This window comes from Elaeis guineensis, chromosome 3 (genome assembly GCF_000442705.2).
Source record: "Elaeis guineensis isolate ETL-2024a chromosome 3, EG11, whole genome shotgun sequence".
Lineage (NCBI taxonomy): Eukaryota > Viridiplantae > Streptophyta > Magnoliopsida > Arecales > Arecaceae > Elaeis > Elaeis guineensis.
The window spans coordinates 117,325,144-117,343,055 of NC_025995.2; the positions used below are offsets into that span (position 1 = coordinate 117,325,144).

General features: G+C 37.9%; 2 protein-coding genes across 4 annotated transcripts in view; one reads left to right on the top strand and one right to left on the bottom strand.

The window, feature by feature from the left end:
- LOC105040621 (polyadenylate-binding protein-interacting protein 9) overlaps window positions 1–17,912 on the top strand; it is a 49,891-nt gene that overhangs the window by 24,518 nt on the left and 7,461 nt on the right. Inside the window, exons 9-10 of one of the 3 annotated variants that reach the window (XM_010917226.4) lie at window positions 14,903–14,964; window positions 15,050–15,469. The exons of 1 other annotated variant lie outside the window; for it this stretch is intronic. In XM_010917226.4, the coding sequence (XP_010915528.1) occupies window positions 14,903–14,964; window positions 15,050–15,107 (120 nt within the window). In that variant the 3' untranslated portion in view covers window positions 15,108–15,469. Of the gene's footprint in view, window positions 1–14,902; window positions 14,965–15,049; window positions 15,470–15,807; window positions 15,889–17,912 lie in introns of those variants that run through there. One more of the 3 variants, XM_010917227.4, reaches the window with a different exon arrangement.
- On the bottom strand, window positions 3,223–4,143 carry LOC140856622 (uncharacterized). Its single transcript, XM_073254582.1, has 3 exons — window positions 4,007–4,143; window positions 3,829–3,912; window positions 3,223–3,748 (listed from the first exon to the last, which is right to left on the bottom strand). Exons 1-3 carry the CDS (start codon window positions 4,016–4,018, stop codon window positions 3,311–3,313), a joined length of 534 nt encoding a protein of 177 aa, XP_073110683.1. The 5' UTR covers window positions 4,019–4,143; the 3' UTR covers window positions 3,223–3,310.

The following is a 17,912-nucleotide window of genomic DNA, read 5'->3' on the forward strand; positions in this document are numbered from 1 at the left end:
AGTTCCATTACCTTAGGTAGAGGATTCCTGCTACTAAAAAGCAGCATGATGAGAGAAGAATATCATAGTTCAGACAAGAGCACTGTGTTCATCCTACTTGCAGAAGATAAATGCTACAAGGATAGTATTGCATAACTCTTATAAATAAGAAAACATAAGAATGCTCTCCACTATTGAATTTAGGGGGGAAAAAAAAACTCTTCTGGAAAGGAGAAAATATACTTGATTTTATGGTTGTCTCTCGCACAATTTGTGTCATTAAGTTGCATTTGATGACTCTCAGGTCCAAACTTTTGTTTGTTTTTACCTCTTTAGCACGAAATATTGTGATTTTTTAAAGAAAGTGAGAGGTTGTAAAAGAGACAGAGACTGTGAAAATCATAATTAAAATTAAAATTCTGAAGCTTGTTAAAATTTCATAGTTTTCCAAAGTACTTGTACCCAACTCTCTATAAATAAATGATATATAATTACCATATGAGATGTGAGACAGTGAAGGTACAATCATGCATTGAAGAGATTACTTTTCTTGGAAGCTATCAAGTAACTGGCTCGGGAGAGTTAAGGAAATGTACCTGCTGGCAAGTCGGCATGGTGTAGTCTTATGATTCAGATCATCTGGCTACAAATGCTAGCATTCAGCTTTTAGCAAACAAATTTATATGTTGCTTATGATGAATTACAAGCTATGATCAATTATATTTGTACCTAATAAATTTTATCTATTGGCACAGCAGAGATGAATGTTATACAATGTTTCCTACCATTGTTCCATCGGTCAACCTGTTTTTCTACACATATTCGTCACCATATATATATTTTCTTTTTTTCCCCTTCATTATCTTTTTTTATTTCTATTTTCCTAGTTTCATGCACATGTTCACACTTGTCATTGTTTCTTTAGAACTAATGCATTCCCAGCTACTACATTGTTTTTTTTCTTTTTTTGAAGCTGCCAGCTACTACATTGTAGAATCATGAGCATAGATAATATATGCTGCAAACATGCTTAGAGCTGATGTGTCTGACTTTGTCATATGAAGAGGGTGTTCAATCTCAGTGCCTTCTCAAGACAAGGTCCAATTTCAGGTTGACCACTTCTAGCTAGTGAGCGATTCAAACCCGAGCTTAGATTTGCATTCTGCCTATTATTTAGTTGTGGCTTATTAGATGCCTCTGTTCATCTTTCTTTTCTAGTTTTTTCTTTTTTTGATGGACATCTTCTTTTCTAGCTGAATTAGCTTTGATGAGGAAGATACCAAGTGCAGCCAGTTCTGTTTATTAGCTTCTAATTAATTTGAAGATCTTCTGTGTGAGTTTTTGCCTTTGGGTGTAGCGCTTATCTAATATAGTTAACCAGAATTAAACCCATGAAGCTGTTTTTGCTGAAAGTAAGTATGGCAAGGTCTGAGCTTTTTTTCTTTCAAATTTAAGTTGAATAAAAAATGACCTATGATGAATCAGGTTAAAAATGAAGGTTCCGGTTTAGCCCCGACCAGATGGTCATCGGGGGTGGAAGTGGTTGGGAACCAATTGGCTACCAGCCCCAACATTATTGATAATTCTCTGATTGTATCTACATGGATGCGTTCATTTAGAAAAACAAGGGATTGTAGAAACTGATGAACAAGGCGGGCCACAAGTTTCTGGAGTGTGAAATTACATATTACCTAGTTTATTCTTAATTAGCTTATGATAGTATTTATCCAAAATTTCTAATTTTTATGATTAAGATAATAATTTTGATGCTAAGTTTGATCTTATTCTTTGTGATCTTTGCATACTTTTTTTCTTTTATTTTTTCGTTTTATGTCTGATGAACTGGATTGTTTTGATATAAAATAAATGGGCTGAGCATGGATTTATGTTTGAGAAGCTTATAATTATACGCGGGTTGAGATAAACCAGGACTTATCTCAGTGGTCATACTCCTTTCACTATTAACTGGATGTTTTGGATTCGAATCTTGGATGATGGTACTGGAACCGAAGTAATTATAGTGTAGGTGATCCTTCTTTCTTTTAACCTAGATATGCACTTGTTGAGCAACTGTTAATATACCCATTGCAAATATAAAATGGGAAAAAAAAAAAAGAATCAAAGAGGAAAAGGAAACTGTAATACCCGGTCCAAAATCATACCAGACCCAACACTACAAAAAATTTGATTTTTTGCGACGAAATTTTTTCGTCGCTAAAAATCTTATTTTCGTCGCTATAGTATTTGCAAGAATATATCGTCGCTAAAAATTTGTAGAGAAAGCCTCGTAGCAAAGACCTTAGCGACGAAAATATTTTATTTCGTCGCAAAAAATAGTAAACCCAGACGACGAAGTTATGTACTGTATTAGCGACGAAAATATTTTGTCGCAAGAGCTTAAATTTTCGTCGCTAAAATTGCAACGAAAAAATTTCGTCGCTAAATATTTTGATTAAAAAATTTTTTTCTTATTTTTTGCGACGAAAATTAGTTTCGTCGCAAAACTTAGCGACGGATTTCGTCGCAAAATATTTTGTCGCAAAAGTTCGTCGCAAAAATTGCGACGAAAAAAAATTTTCGTCGCTATAATTGCGACGAAAAAAATTTCGTCGCTATAATAGCAACGAAATAAAATTTTCGTCGCTAAAATGGCGACGAAAATAAAAATTTCGTCGCTATAATGGCGACGAAATAATAATTTCGTCGCTATAATGGCGACGAAATAATAATTTCGTCGCTATAATGGTGACGAAATAATAATTTCGTCGCAAAAAGTTTAAATTTTTAGCGACGAAATTTTTTTTCGTCGCTAAAATAGCAACGAAATAATTTCGTCGCAAAAGTTGCGACGAAAAAAAAAATTTCGTCGCTATAATGGCGACGAAATAATAATTTCGTCGCTATAAGGATGACGAAATAAAATATTCTCTGGCATAATTGCGACGAAATAAAAATTTCGTCGCAAAAGTTATAATTTTTAGCGACGAAACTAAGACTTTCGTCGCAAAAATAGCAACGAAATAAAAAATTTCGTCGCAATGAATAATAAATGTTTTATTTTTTGGGTTCACAAATTTTTTTGCGACGAAATTAATATTTCGTCGCTAAAATAAATTTTGGATAAAAAATAAAATTTTTATTAATTTTTCAAAAAAACCTGCTCAAATACAAATTATCTGATCAACCATATTTTAAATAAACAGTATGTTAACACAATAAAAATATTCTAAGTCAAAAGACCAATTTCAAATAACAAAAAGTTTCATAACCATCTTTGTCATATACAAAAATATAAGTCCATACACCATTTTAAATTTAAAATAAGTACAAACTAAGTATGATCTGACTCATTGGCCTCGTTCCCTCCTCCAGGCGTCGATCCCTGACCCGATACGTGTCGCGATGGTGGTGCAGAGGCGGCATCATGTGGCTGTAGAGGTGCTAACTCAGAAGCATCAATACCGAGCCGTCCCGCCACCGCAGCTACGATCCTCTCGAGCGTCTGACTACGATTCATCCAGTAACTAATCTGATCTTGCATCATGCTCATGGATGTCCTAACTGCCTCTGGCACCGATGTATCATCAGACCGGCCGGATGACGAACTGCGTGATTTTTTGGACCGCATGCTATGACCAGATCCTAGCTGCCGCCCGAGGACGGTATCCAAAATCGTATCATCTGTCATCAAACAAACCTGCTGCGATCCAGTATCACCATCAGATCCCACCTCCCTCGTCGCCTGCTCTCTCAATTCTAACATTTTTTCCTTCACAATAAACAAAATAAAATCATAAATTTTTTTCAAACTCTTTAAAAGTATTCAAAATGTAGAGTAATGATACTTACATGACGCTGCCTCGCCTCCTCGGTCACGAACTCGCCACTCTTGTTTTGATAGAATTTAGCATAGGCGTCGACTCCGGATAGTCCCTGTTCAAACAAAAAAAAAGAAAAAAAAGATATCAAAATAATGTAAATATTTAATAAAAAGTTACAAAGTATGATTGCAAATGTAGTTACATACCATCCTCTTCATTCCCTGTGCAAAAGAGGCACTTCCTTGCGTGTGAATAGAATCAATCTTGCTCCTATTCACCTTATTCGCCTCCGATCGTCGCTACAAAATACATACAATTATAACCAATAAAGGACATAACATAATTAAAAAACTTGGAACACTAGACATACCTGAAATGCCTCAGTTCCAAAATGCTCACATAACCACCGCCAATCGTCACTAGACCCAGCCCAATTTCTGTATGGCTGGGTCACAGGATCAATCCCCTTCGCCTGCAGCTCATTGCAGTATTTATGAAGCCTACATCGCCGATCTCTGTATCTATTTGCAGCCATTTTGAGAATACATGCCGTCACTTCTTCGTCAGTGCAATCCTCGAAGTCAATATTATCCTACACAGTAATCATACCAAAAGGCAAATACATGAAATTATTCATATAATAAAAAATTTATTTATATAACCAAAAATAATATGGATCATGTAATGATATGCAAGACATCCAAATTTAATTCTTACCCTGATGTGAGAGACTAGAGCATCACGGTATCGAGGAGCTACATGCTTGAAACTTTCAGCAGCCCACGGAAAATGATTCCAATATACAAACTGATCTCATTTGCGACGATACTGGCCTCTGTGCCAACCGGATGATCTCGAAATATATGTACCTTCGGTTTTTCATTGTGTGTATGCACATATTTTTCCAAAACAAGACCCCTACTAGGACCACGCACTGCACGTCGATGCTGTGTTCCTACATGTAAAAATTGATGAAATGAACATATATCATGTATCACTAAATGCATATAACAAAAAAAATATATGGTTTATAAATTGATAGAGATGTACCTGTAAGGGGATGATGCTGCGGTACCATGGCCTCCGCTGGGCAAGCTCTGGCTGAGCACTAGGCGGCTCTGTGGACTCGGGCAACTGAGTCTCATCTAAATCCTCTGAGTCATCATGCAAAATGCTAAAGTGAGGATGTGTATCATCAAGCGGAGCCTGCTGCCTATCCCGTGAATGTCTACGTCCAGGACCAGTCATGATGCTGCAATGATTAAAATAATTTAAATCAGTAAGTAATCAACAAAACTCAAGTATTACATGATATAATAAAAAAAATAAATTGAATTACTTATTCATATTAATTATTGTTCTCAGATTCTGAACTCGTGTCCATATAGTCATCTTCGACGGGAGTCATAGAAGACTTCGACCCTGAAGTACTATCATCATTGTCGTTAACGAAGTCATTATTGGATCGTGCTCGTGTCCGTGCCCTTATGGACGATCCAACAACAGAAACATCCTCAGGTTCATAGTCGTCTCTTTGTAATTGTCCTATGTCAATCGTATCATCTGGCACTAATATGTTATCTGGTGCTTGCATTTGATATGCTTCGTTTTCAATAATTGCACAGACTTCATTCTCAAGATGTTCATCGTTCGGGCATGTGAAAAGTGCAGGATCAAACAAATGCCTATGCTGAGCCCTTATTGCAACTCGCCAAGGCTCTTTCATTTTGTTATCATCAATATACCACACTAGTCTTGCTTGCTTTGCAAAAATATAAGGATCACTTTCATACCATACATGACCAGTGTGGACACTGACGAGTTGAGGATCTATAACAATTGGCCTGTGTCGTCCTAAGTCATACCATCGACTTGAATAACACAATCCGTCGAAGACCACTATATCTCAACTCTATAACCTCATGCAGAACACCAAAAAAATCTATTATTTCACCCTTGTGCTCGCCCTCCACGCTTATTCCACAATTCTGTGTGGTTCGATCACGATCGCGATCTTCCGTTAAGAATCGCACACCATTGACTATGCATGCTGAATATACTGATACACGTCTGTCAGGTTTTCGTGCAAGTGCAGCTAAGTCATTACTGATACAGTTAGGATTGTCTATACGTAGCTGAGCTATCTACAATTAAAAGAACAATAAGCAGGTTAAATTTGACAAGATAAATACTATATAAACAAACTTTTAATCATGGATGAACATGAACATAACTTACCCGTTCGTCAAACCATGATGCGAATTGATTCCTATGTCGTGCCGCTGCTAATGTAGGATTACTTCTTCTGAGCTCACTTTCGTGTTCTCTGAAGTGATACAGTAATACCATGTATATTTTAATTTAGAGTCCACGTGCATTCATTGATATATCAACAAATAAAAATTAAATGTATATACTCACATCATGTAGGCTTCTACCTCCTCGCAATTGTTTAGCACATACCAATGCATGTCATCCGTTTCTTGTGGTGTCAACATTCGAAAATCTTTTTTACCATATGGTCGGGCAACATTGGAGAACACGGACAATCCATCGGTCAGAATCTCGTCAACATCAATATTCCGCTGTGGCCTTGTAAATTTGGTCTCCACTCGTCGAAGGTACATAGAGCAGAACGTCAGACATTCATTCATAACATGTGCCTCTGCTATTGAACCTTCAGGCCGTGCTTTGTTAGTGACGGCACTCTTGTATTCACGCATCTCCCTATTCAATAAATTATCAATTGATATCACATATAATAAGAATACAATAATGAATAATAAATATTACAATATCATGCAATTACCTTTCAATTGGGTACATCCATCTTGTATGTACTGGCCCACCCAATCTAGCCTCATGTGGAAGATGAACAGAAAGATGCACCATGATATCAAAGAAGGCGGGAGGGAATATCATCTCGAGCTTACAGAGAGTAATGATAATCTTCTTCTCCAATATGTCGATCTGACTTCGTCTCAATGTCTTCGCACATAAGTCTCGAAAATAAGTTCCCAGATCAAGTAACGCATCACACACATTATCCGGCAACAATCCGCGCAAACCAACTGGGAGCACATGTTGTAGAAGTACATGACAATCATGACTTTTCATCCCGACGATCTTCCCATCTTTCGACTTGATGCACCGTTTCAAGTTTGAGGCGTATCCATCAGGAAACCTCACTGATCTCAAATATGAAAGAAATTGATTTCTCTCTCTTCGATTCAGTGTATAACATGCCAATGGCTTCACCAGCCTATCCCCTCGTCGAATCAAATGTAATTCCTTTCTAATCCGCATATCCTCTAAGTCAAGACGAGCCTTCACGGTATCCTTTGTTCTTCCTTCGATATTAAGAATGGTATAAAATACATTATCAAATATATTCTTTTCAATATGCATGACGTCAAGATTATGTCGAAGAAGAAGCGTTTTCCAATATGGAAGATCAAACAACTTGCTCTTTTTTCTCCAATTTCCGATACTTGTTCGCACCCCTACTTGGGTGGCCAGACCCTTACCAAATATGACATCCTGTGGGTTTGGTAACTGATTTAAAATATTGTCCGTAGACCAGAATCTTGGCTGCGCACGTCGTTCATGCTTGCCATTGAACTTAAGACTTCTCCTCCATCTATGATCATCTGGCAAGAAACGTCGATGGCCGGTAAAACAAATCTTTCCACGAATACGGTCCGATGTAATATCATCGTTACAAGTTGGGCATGCTTTATACCCTTTTGTACACCATCCAGAAATATCGCCATATGCAGGAAAATCGTTAACTGTCCAAAGCAATGCTGCATGCATACGAAAGATGCCTCCTACAACATGATCATATGTTTCGCATCCTTTTCCCACAAATATTGTAACTCTTCAATCAATGGCTCTAAAAATATGTCTATGTCTCTTCCAGGGGCACGGGGACCCGGGATCAACAAGGCCAATAGATTAAAAGGTGATTTCATGCACTTCCATGGTGGTAAATTATAAGGAAATACCATAACAGGCCACATACTATAAGCAGTACTAAGATTACCATATGGATTAAATCCGTCTGTTGCCAACCCTAGCCTGACATTTCGTGAATCAGCTGCAAACCATGGATGTTCACGATCAAAATGTTTCCATGCATCTCCATCTGATGGATGTCTCATGACATCATCGTCCATATTATTTACCTCCTTATGCCACCGCATGTCACAAGCAGTATGCCTCGACATGAACAATCGACGCAATCGTGGTGTAATCGGAAAGTACCGCAGAATCTTGCATGGTATTTTCTTTTTCTTCTTATCCTTACCACGACTTTCTTTCCATCTGCTTGAATGACAAATTGGACATGCTTGTAGATCTTGTTTATCCTTCCGAAATAGAACACAATCATTCGGACATGCATGTATCTTTTCACAGCGTAGGCCCAAGTCATCGACTCCCAAACCGAGTCCTTTCAATAATTTTTTGGCTTCATAATGACTTGACGGAAGTAACTCTCCCTCTGGCAGTAAGTCCTTCAAAAATTTGAGCAACCAATTAAACGAGTTGTTTGACCACTTACCAAGTGTCTTCATGTGTAATAACTTTATTACGGCGGACAACAGAGAGTACTTCTTACAACCAGGATAAACATCACTTTGTGCATCTCTTAATAGACGCTCGAATCTATCATTTATAGATATATTAATGTCCTCTTCAGCTTCTTGTCTCGGAATGGAATGCTGATGTTCTGCTCTCGCTTCTACATTTACTTCAAATAATTCCGGATGAAGATCCTCTAAAATTTCTCTATCTTCTTCACCAAGTGTTTGTCTTTCACGACTGCATGATCCACCGACTGACGACGGATTTATGGGACTCCTGGACAACATGTTCGAGCTAGTCGGCAAATCTTCACCATGACAAGTCCATCTCTTGTAAGTCACATCTATACCGTGTTCGTATAAATGATTCTGAATGTCCGATAAGGTACACCAAAATAAATTCCTACATCGACGACATGGACAACGAGCTTTCCCATCTTCTCTAGTATGATTGGACGCCACATTCATAAAAGTCGTCACACCCGTAATATACTCGGGACAGAACTTATCACGCAAAGACATCCAACCACGATCCATACCTACATATTTATGATGCAAACTATACAATCAATTTTATGTAATAATAGTTGACTAACGCCTTATATCTCCTACCTATAGGGTGATGGTCCTATTCCATTCAGGAACGTAAGAATTTAATATTGCAATACATGTCTTGTATACCAAAAAAATTTCGGCAGCATTTCGACGCAGTTCTCCAGATACACAAGCATTAAAATTGTGCTATGTATCCAGAGAACATGATCGAAAATACCGACAAAACTCTGCGATATACAAGCACATGTGTTGCAATATTAAATTCATTCACGTGCCCAAACTGTCCACGAGGACAATTCGAGAATAGTGTGTAAAGCACCAATATTTTTTTCATAAAAAAAAATATTGGTTTTTGCACGCTATCCTCGAACGAAAATTCTAAGGCTTATAAATTTAGAGAGCTTTGAAAGAAAGACAAGCTTGAGTATCAGGTAGCGCTGTAAATGTAGTAAACTGTATAGAAAAGAAGTATAGGTGTATATCGTGCACATATGGCAAGGAAGATAACAAGCTTGCAGACAGAGGATGCAACACAGTTTAAAAACAGCTAATTTCTGCAGTTACACTACCAACATGAACAAAAAAAATATATATATAAATAAAATAAAACAAGGTAGATAAAGATTCTCCGAAGCACATGATCCTCCGGGAACATGCTGCAATGCAAGAAGCAGTTCTTAAGATATCTCGGTAGATAGTTGTAGCTGAGATTCAAAACATGCTTCACATTGTCCAAATTTGGGTTGTTATTCAACTCCCAGCTCAGCCGATCATAAACTTTCCCCCATTCTGACTTGGTTTTCTCTCTCAGGGACAGCAGGCTGCCTAAAGAGACGATAGCTAGTGGCAACCCTTGACATTTTGATACAATTTTCTCCCCCAACTCCTCCAGCTCTTTAGGACATTCTCTCACTTTCTCTTTCCCAGAAAAAACCAAAGTCTTCAACTGGTTAGCTGTTCACGACAGAATACTAAATTACTAACAAAAGTAAACATGAGAAAGAAGAACTGGGTTCAATCAACGGCATGTGTGATGTGTGGAGAAGCGGATGAGACAGCAGACCATATCTTCTTTACATGTGCTTACACGAAAATAATATGGTCTCAAATACAAAGGCAGTTATCTATTCATACACTACCAGACACCATGCTTCACATGTGGAATTCATGGAGATCAAGAAAGAACACCACAAGACCGAATGAATTGGACTGCTTATTTACAACATTGATATGGTTGATATGGAAGGAAAGAAACGTCAGAATTTTTAGATGGGAAGCAAATTCGCCTTGGCAAATTCTGAAGAAAGCAATCAACCTATTGGAAAGCTGGACTGAAGCTCATAATGGAGAACTGAAACTAAACATTCAGAAACTTACTCAGACGCTCAGCAATTAACAAAACAACATGAAGCTTCAATGACGAACCTTTACAATAACAGCCTCACAAACCCACCATATATTCCAATCTCTCTCTTCTCCAAATTACTGTACTTACCACTTTAGATTTAACAATGGGTTATGGTCTCCGTGAGGCAGTCGATTGTGGGGACGAACAGGCATCGTCAGCTGTGAACCTCACCAAAATCTGAAAACCTCTGTACTGAGCTGCTTTTATCAATAAACTTTGGGTGGTTACTCTCAACCTCCCAACATTTCCATCAAAAAAAAAAAAAAAAAGTCCAAGTTATCTTTTTTTATTCCCCTTTCTACTTTCCCTGATAACGGTCTTAAGGAAATTTCCAACGTCTCATTAGATCCCATGCCTGAGTGCTTTGCAACCCCTTCAGCTCAAGCTTCCGACTATCATGTGCTAGTGATAAACTATCTACCGAATTAATCCCAATCCCACAAGATAAGAAGATAAACTATGAAGGATCAAAATATTTAAAAAAAAATTTAAAACCCTAGATCCAGAATCGTGGAAGGGCACAAAACCTCGGAGATGATCTGGAACGATCGGAACCTGGCGGTCCGGTTCGCAGCACCGGAGGCGACGAGGAGGAACAGGAGGAACTCCTCCAGGAAGGCACCAGAGGCGGCCGCGTCCTTGGCGTCGGGAAGGGCGGCGAAGGCGGAGACGAATCGGACGGTGCGCTCGGCGGCGAGGGAGCGGCGGGCGCAGTCGAAGACAGGGGTCAGGGCTCGGGCGAAGGAAGGGAAGAAGAGGCCGGGAGGGGCGGAGGGCGGAGAGCTCTCTCAGCTTCCGGGTGTGCACGGCGTGGGAGAGCCGGCACTCGTCCAGAACCCTCGCGATCTCGCGATCGCGCGGCGGTGCCGGCCCGGCGGCGACGCGGCGGTGGCGGCCCGACGGCGACGGTGCGGCGGCTGCGGCGGCCCTACAAAAAAAAAAAAACACAGACTGAGAAAGGGAGGGAGAGGCCAGAGAAGAGGGATTGGAGGGAGGCGGGAGAGAGGGTGGCGAGGCGGGAGGGAGATGGCCGGCAAGCTGGGAGGTGGGCTCGAGCGACGACGGTGGCGGGGAGGGAGGGCTCGACGACGGTGGGGAGGGAGAGAGAGAGAGGATGGTGGCGGGGAGGGAGAGGACTTACCGGGAAGACGACCGGCGACCGGGGAACGACGACTGTCGCCGGAGATCGGGGAGGGAGCAGATTTGGATGAGCGCGGCGGAGATCGGGCCGGGAGGGAGATAACGCAAAAAATCAAATTAGGGCAGAATATACCTTCGGTTTTATTTTTAAGCAAAGCATATTTAGCGACGAATTAAATTCGTTGCAAAAAATAAATTTTCTGTCGCCAAAAAATTTGATTTTTTGCAACAAAAATATTTTCGTCGCAAATGATTAATTTTTGGCAACGAAAATTTAATTTCGTCGCAAATGATCGGGGAATCAAGTTTCTCGCAACGAAACAAATATTTCGTCGCTAAAAATTAAATTTTTGACGACGTAATTATTTTCGTCGCAAAAAAAAAATTTAGCAACGAAAAATTTTTCGTCGCAAATGATTAATTTTTGGCAACGAAAATTTAATTTCGTCGCAAATGATCGGGAAATCAAATTTCTCGCAACAAAACAAATATTTCGTCGCTAAAAATTAAATTTTTTGCGACGTAATTATTTTCGTCGCAAAAAAAAATTTAGCAACGAAAAATTTTTCCGTCGCCAAAAAAAAAATTTTTTTGCGATGAAAAAACTTTCGTCGCTAAAAATAAATTCTAGCAACGAAATTTAAATTTTCGTCGCAAAATATTTAAAAATTTTTTAATAAAACAAAATTTAGCGACGCAATAGTTTCGTCGCTAAATATAAATAAAATTGGTCGCAAAAATCTTTTTTTTAGCAACGAAAAATCAATTTCGTCGTAAACAATAAATTTTTAACTACGAAAAAAAAATTTCGTCGCCAAAAAAACTATTTTTTGCAACGAAAAAAAATTTCGTCGCTAAAAATGAACTTCTAGCAACAAAAAAAAAAATTTCGTTGCAAAAGATATAACTTTTTGCAACGCAATTTTTTTCGTCGCAAATACCTAATTTTTGGGGACGAAATTTAAATTTCGTTGCAAAAGCCTACTTTTTTGCGACGAAAAATATTTCGTCGCTAAAATTTCGTCGCAAAAAATCAAATTTCTTGTAGTGCTAGCGGCTAACTTTTTTCAGTTGTCTTATTTGTTCCTCAGTTTTTAATAGTGATTTTTATTAATTTAGAACATATCTTGTGATCAACCATCTCATTTCCTTCTTGTTATATGTAGAATCTTTGTTTAGGTCAGAGGATTGCAGCTGCTTGAGAGGATTTATTATCTGGAATGTGCACATTTCCAATTTGCTATATTTAGGTCTTCCATGCCCATCTTTCTCTAATCTGAGGCATCAAATTGTGTTTTGAGTTCATGCCTTTAGGCTGTTTTGTTTGATGCATATGTTTATGGATATTCTATCTCAGATTGTAGGGGCTATAGTTTGTCTTAGCACTGGCTCTAACTTCCATTCAATGAAAGAAAAAGAAGGTCCCTTGTCTTGGTTCATTCTGATACTCGATAAATATCACTCTAATTATTGCTGGTCCCTTCTCATTGTGTATGTTTTCAGATTGTTTCTTCGGTTCCTAACGTGCCATTAGATGATATTTGTTGCTCTGCTGGGGGTTTTACCATCATGATCTAGATGTAGTTTGGTCAATCTGTCAAGGCCTTTTGTTTTGATGAAGCACACAAAACTCATTACATCATTTTCTCTCATGTGGCATAAGCTAAGATGATTAGAGTCACTTTTCTGAAGCATTATCACATTCTTAAGATTGTTTGAATGCCATTTTTCTTTATGTGCTCCATCAAGTATGGCTTGAAGCCGTCTTGACCTCCATTTCAGCAATTGCTTTTCTCTTTGCTTCTTGTTAGGTTTGTGCCTTTTGAGTTGAGTACCTATATTCCATTCCTCCAACATGTCCCTGCACCTTTCAGTGAATCCTTCCATTACTTTCCATTGGAAAAAGCTCTCTCCTTGATGTGTCTGTATATTCATTAGACCTAAATGCGAGGTCGTATTCGTTTCTCTAGGTTTGCCATGTTTTCTTGAGGTGTATCTTATTTGTTTGGCTTCTCTTCTCTTATGCATTTTGTTTATTTTAAAGCTTTATATGCTTCAACTATCCCTTCTGTAATTTCTAAGATGCCATTGTAATTCATGCCCCTTATCTGGAGTCCTCTCACTCTTAGGTACTTTCTTTTAAAAGACCAATTATTTGTATTTGCTCTTGTCAAATCCTTTAGTTGATGCTCTCTCTCTGTTGCTTTCCCTTATTCATCAGTTCCTTTATTAGGATGGTGGTTCGACCACTAATTATTAACATGGGCAAACCCACTGCCTAGCATATATATATATATATATGTATGTATACACACACACACACACACACTATAGATCGCTCCAATTTTTCACACAAGTGCATGCATCTACAGTGGCATCTACAAGGCAATCACAGAGATACAGAGATGCCTAAATAGATTGTTAATCACTAATGCTCCATTTCCCAATTATGCAACCTTGATTTCTTCTCAAGTATCAGTTCTTGTATGTTGGATCAAGGACATGTAAAATGGTATAAAGATGTTTAAGGCAGGAGCAATGCATTAAAAAGATGTTTTCGTCCAGACTGCAGTTGTTTTTCATGAGGAAAGAAACATTTGTCTTTCACACATCTGCAGTAAAATGTCTTGTGGCCAAATTATTTGAGGGCATCTCTGTCATTTTGAACAAACAGAATAATGTCAGTACTTCTATCTATATATGTTGTACTGATGCCTTAAAAAGATTTCTCCTCATTGTACGCAGATAACTGCTGCCATTTTTTATGGTTCCCTTTTCACTCTTGTAACTATTCTACTTTACTCCTTGAGCTTCTTAGTTTTAGGGCATGCACAATGGCTTTTAGTAAGATTTTAAAATCCCGTGGGATGAAGATATCCCAGTTTCTTTTTTTCATTTTTCTTTTTCTTCTTTCTTTTTACCTTTTTCTTTGCTTCATCATTCCTTCTTTTCTTTCCTCTTTTTTTTTCTCTCCATACATGGATGGGTTTAGGAGTTCTGACCCCATCCCAATCCTGTTTTTTCAAAAGAGTGGCATGGGACGGCCTGGAACCAACCCCACACCAGCCCCCTCCCCCGCCCACAAACCCCCAACAACCAAAAAAAAATCCCATCGGAATGTAAAACCATGGTTCTTAGGTCATAATTCCTTTAGGGTACAAGAGATTCCCGAAGAAGGCAAATATATCCACTATATCACAGTTTTCTTTCACGATGGAGTAAGCTGTTAGCTAATTTCATCTTCACCAAATATTATATGGTTAGACACTTCGGTATTTAACTATGTTCACATGTGCAAACTTGAGTGAAGTGGTTGGCTGGTAGTCTAGCAGAAGGGTGATGGGTAATCATTTTATTTCTTCTTTCTTCTGGTATCTTCTAAGGTTTTCACTTTTTATCTTTATCAATGGCAGGCAGAAAGCGCTATTCATGCTCTGAATTGCAGTGGCATGGTTTTGGGATCTCTTCCTATCAGGCATGTTCCACAATCTTCAATTGCTTGATGCATTCAGATTTGTTGGAACTTCTGTAGTGACTCTTTGGCTTTGTGGGTTATTCAGGGTGAGTCCTTCAAAGACTCCAGTAAGGCCTCGTGTACCTCGAGCAACACCGCACTGACCTGTGTTTGACTGACCACTGGCCTACTGGACAATTCCATAAGGCAAGACTTTGTTCTGGAAGGCTGATAAACTGTTGCATTTGCCTAAAATGGTTATCAGCAAAGAACATCATGTTCTGAAACCTCACATGACCCACTTTCCTCCAGGCTTTAGTGTTGAATGAGACCTTTCTTGTAGCTTTGTAGTCCGGCTCTACCCTTGTTTTATTTGTTATTGTTTGCTAGGACCGCCAAGCAAACTTAATAGGCAACATGTTAGTTTCTGTGGATGATCTTATTTATCTCAGAGGTAAGCGATTACCTAAACCAAGTTCGTTAATTATCTATGCAATTTATTGGTGTTTTATCACCAACATAATCATTTTTAGTGATGTCTGCCTATTCTCTCTCTCTCTCTCTCTCTCTCTCTCTGCAGACTTGGAATTTTGTTTTTCTTTAGTTATATTACTGTTAATGGGGAATTCTGTGTTTAACTGTTAATGACTGCGAGGACTCACCTGTTGTAGGTCAAAGACATGTTCTGAAAATAGTGGTAAAATGATGATAGAAAGACAACCGTATTTCAAGATTATTGGTTGAAAATTTATTGAAATCATAATTACGTAAAGCTAACAATACAAATAAGTGTCATTCATAAAAATAAAAATAAAAAAATTAAATGTTTATTTTTGGTAACTTTGTTTTTATCAAACTTTCCAGCTTGCGGCTGAAGTAATCCCCATCCCTGTCAAAAAGCTTGGTCGATATATGCACTACATTCCATAATTCAAGTATTTTTTACACCTGTTATCAAACTATTATATCGAATTTATGAGAGCAATGTTGGTACTTGGGTCAAGCTGGCTGCCGTGGGTATCTATATGTTTGAATATGGAAGACATTATAATCCAAGGTTGTTATTGCTTTTTGAGAACCGTACTGCTAAAGGCACCCCAGCGCTTACCCGGGATGGACGCCAAATCAAGCTGCTGCTGCTGCTTCTTCTATTATTATTATTATTATTATTATTTTAAAAATACAGCCAATCTAAATTTATTTTCGAAACTATCATTTCGATGCCACCTAAGCTTAAATCATGGGTTGAACCCATGAGTTTGAGTCTAGGTCGTCGGACTAGTGGGTTCAACTCACGAGTTTGCATCGGTGATATGGACCCATTTAACGATACAATTCAAAATGAAATCATGGGTCAAGGCCATGATTTTATTGTGTTTAATATGAAATCCTTCTATTATGAAATCATGGGTTGAATCCATGATTTCAAAGTAAAATAGTGGCTTCAGCCTACATTTTCAATTTGAAATCCTTCCATTAACCCACAATTTCAAAGTGAAATTATGGCTTCAGCATATGATTTCAATTTGAAATTCTACCATCGTGAAATGGTGGGTTGAACCCATGATTTCACGATGAAATCGTGGCTTCAGCCCACGATTTCAATTTGAAATCATGCCAGTGTGAAATCATGGGTTGAACTTATCATTTCATGAAATCGTGGGTTCAACCCATGATTTCATATACCATTAAATCCACCCTGAAGCCATCATGCTCCCCATTGATATTTTTGGAATTTCTCTTCTATTGTAGTCTATTTCAACCATAATCATGATCCCCACTTTAGAATCGATTTAATGGCTTCAAAAAAAGTAAAGTTTTATCGAAGGAAAAGAGGACTTGAGTAGAAAAAAGAAAGCAACCGTCTCATAGGTATGAAGAGCTTTATTTTTAAATCTTGAGTATAGTGAAAAATTTCAATCAAATTTTTGTGAAAGAAAAATCGATTTAAATAGTTTTGATAATTTTCGTATTAGATTTTTATCGAAAGGATAGGTTAGCTATCTATGATTATGCTCAACAAGCCAATATATCCTATTCTAGTTCAGTAATTTTATAGTAATTTTAGTTTTAATAGTGAAGCTTGTTCTATTTCATCATATGTTAAAAGACAAGTTTTCGAGTTTGACTGTAGTATTTTAGGTCAAATTTTAGATATTCCATCAGATGATGATAGATATTTTAATAATACTTATTGAAGTCATAGTATTTTAGAGTATCCTATTTGTGTTAGAACTGTTTTTGGTTAGATCGATAAACCTAATGTACATATGTTACCGCTTGAAAATAGATTAATCCTTCACATTTTTACGTTTAATTTTTTGCCTAGAGAAGGTTATAGAGATAACGTATCATATTTAGATATTTATCTCCTCAGAATGCTTTTTTCGGGTGATAAGATTAATTTGCCATTTTTGATGATGCATTATATGAATGAATGTTTTCAAAATTTCTAAACCATTTTGCCCTATGGAGTTGTTATGATCGTTATATTCAAGGCATTTGATATTCATATCACTAATGATGATGAAGTTATTAAGCTCAGACCTACTGACACCTATAATCATACATTTCTGAGACGTATGGGGTATATATTTACTGATAGATTATAGAGGTGTATGTCTAAGGTAGATGAAGAAAAATGTCGTGATGAAGGAGGTGGTCAGTCTATTGACAGAGAGTAGTCTAGACATGCTACATAGTCCAATCAGCAGTCTTCCGATTTGCATGCATTGTCTACCTGGATAGGCGCATTGGAGATATCTGTTAGAGAGGGATTTGCACATATGGATGTCCGACTGGACGAGCGATTTGCATATATGGATGTCCGACTGGACGAGAGATTTGGACAATTCGATTAGTTCCGACAGCATTTTTATCATTAGTTTCTTCTACCACCAAAACCTTGTAGTGAATGATTAGGCTTCAGCTTCTGGTTGCAGTATTTGAGGCTCCACTGGATGATGTAT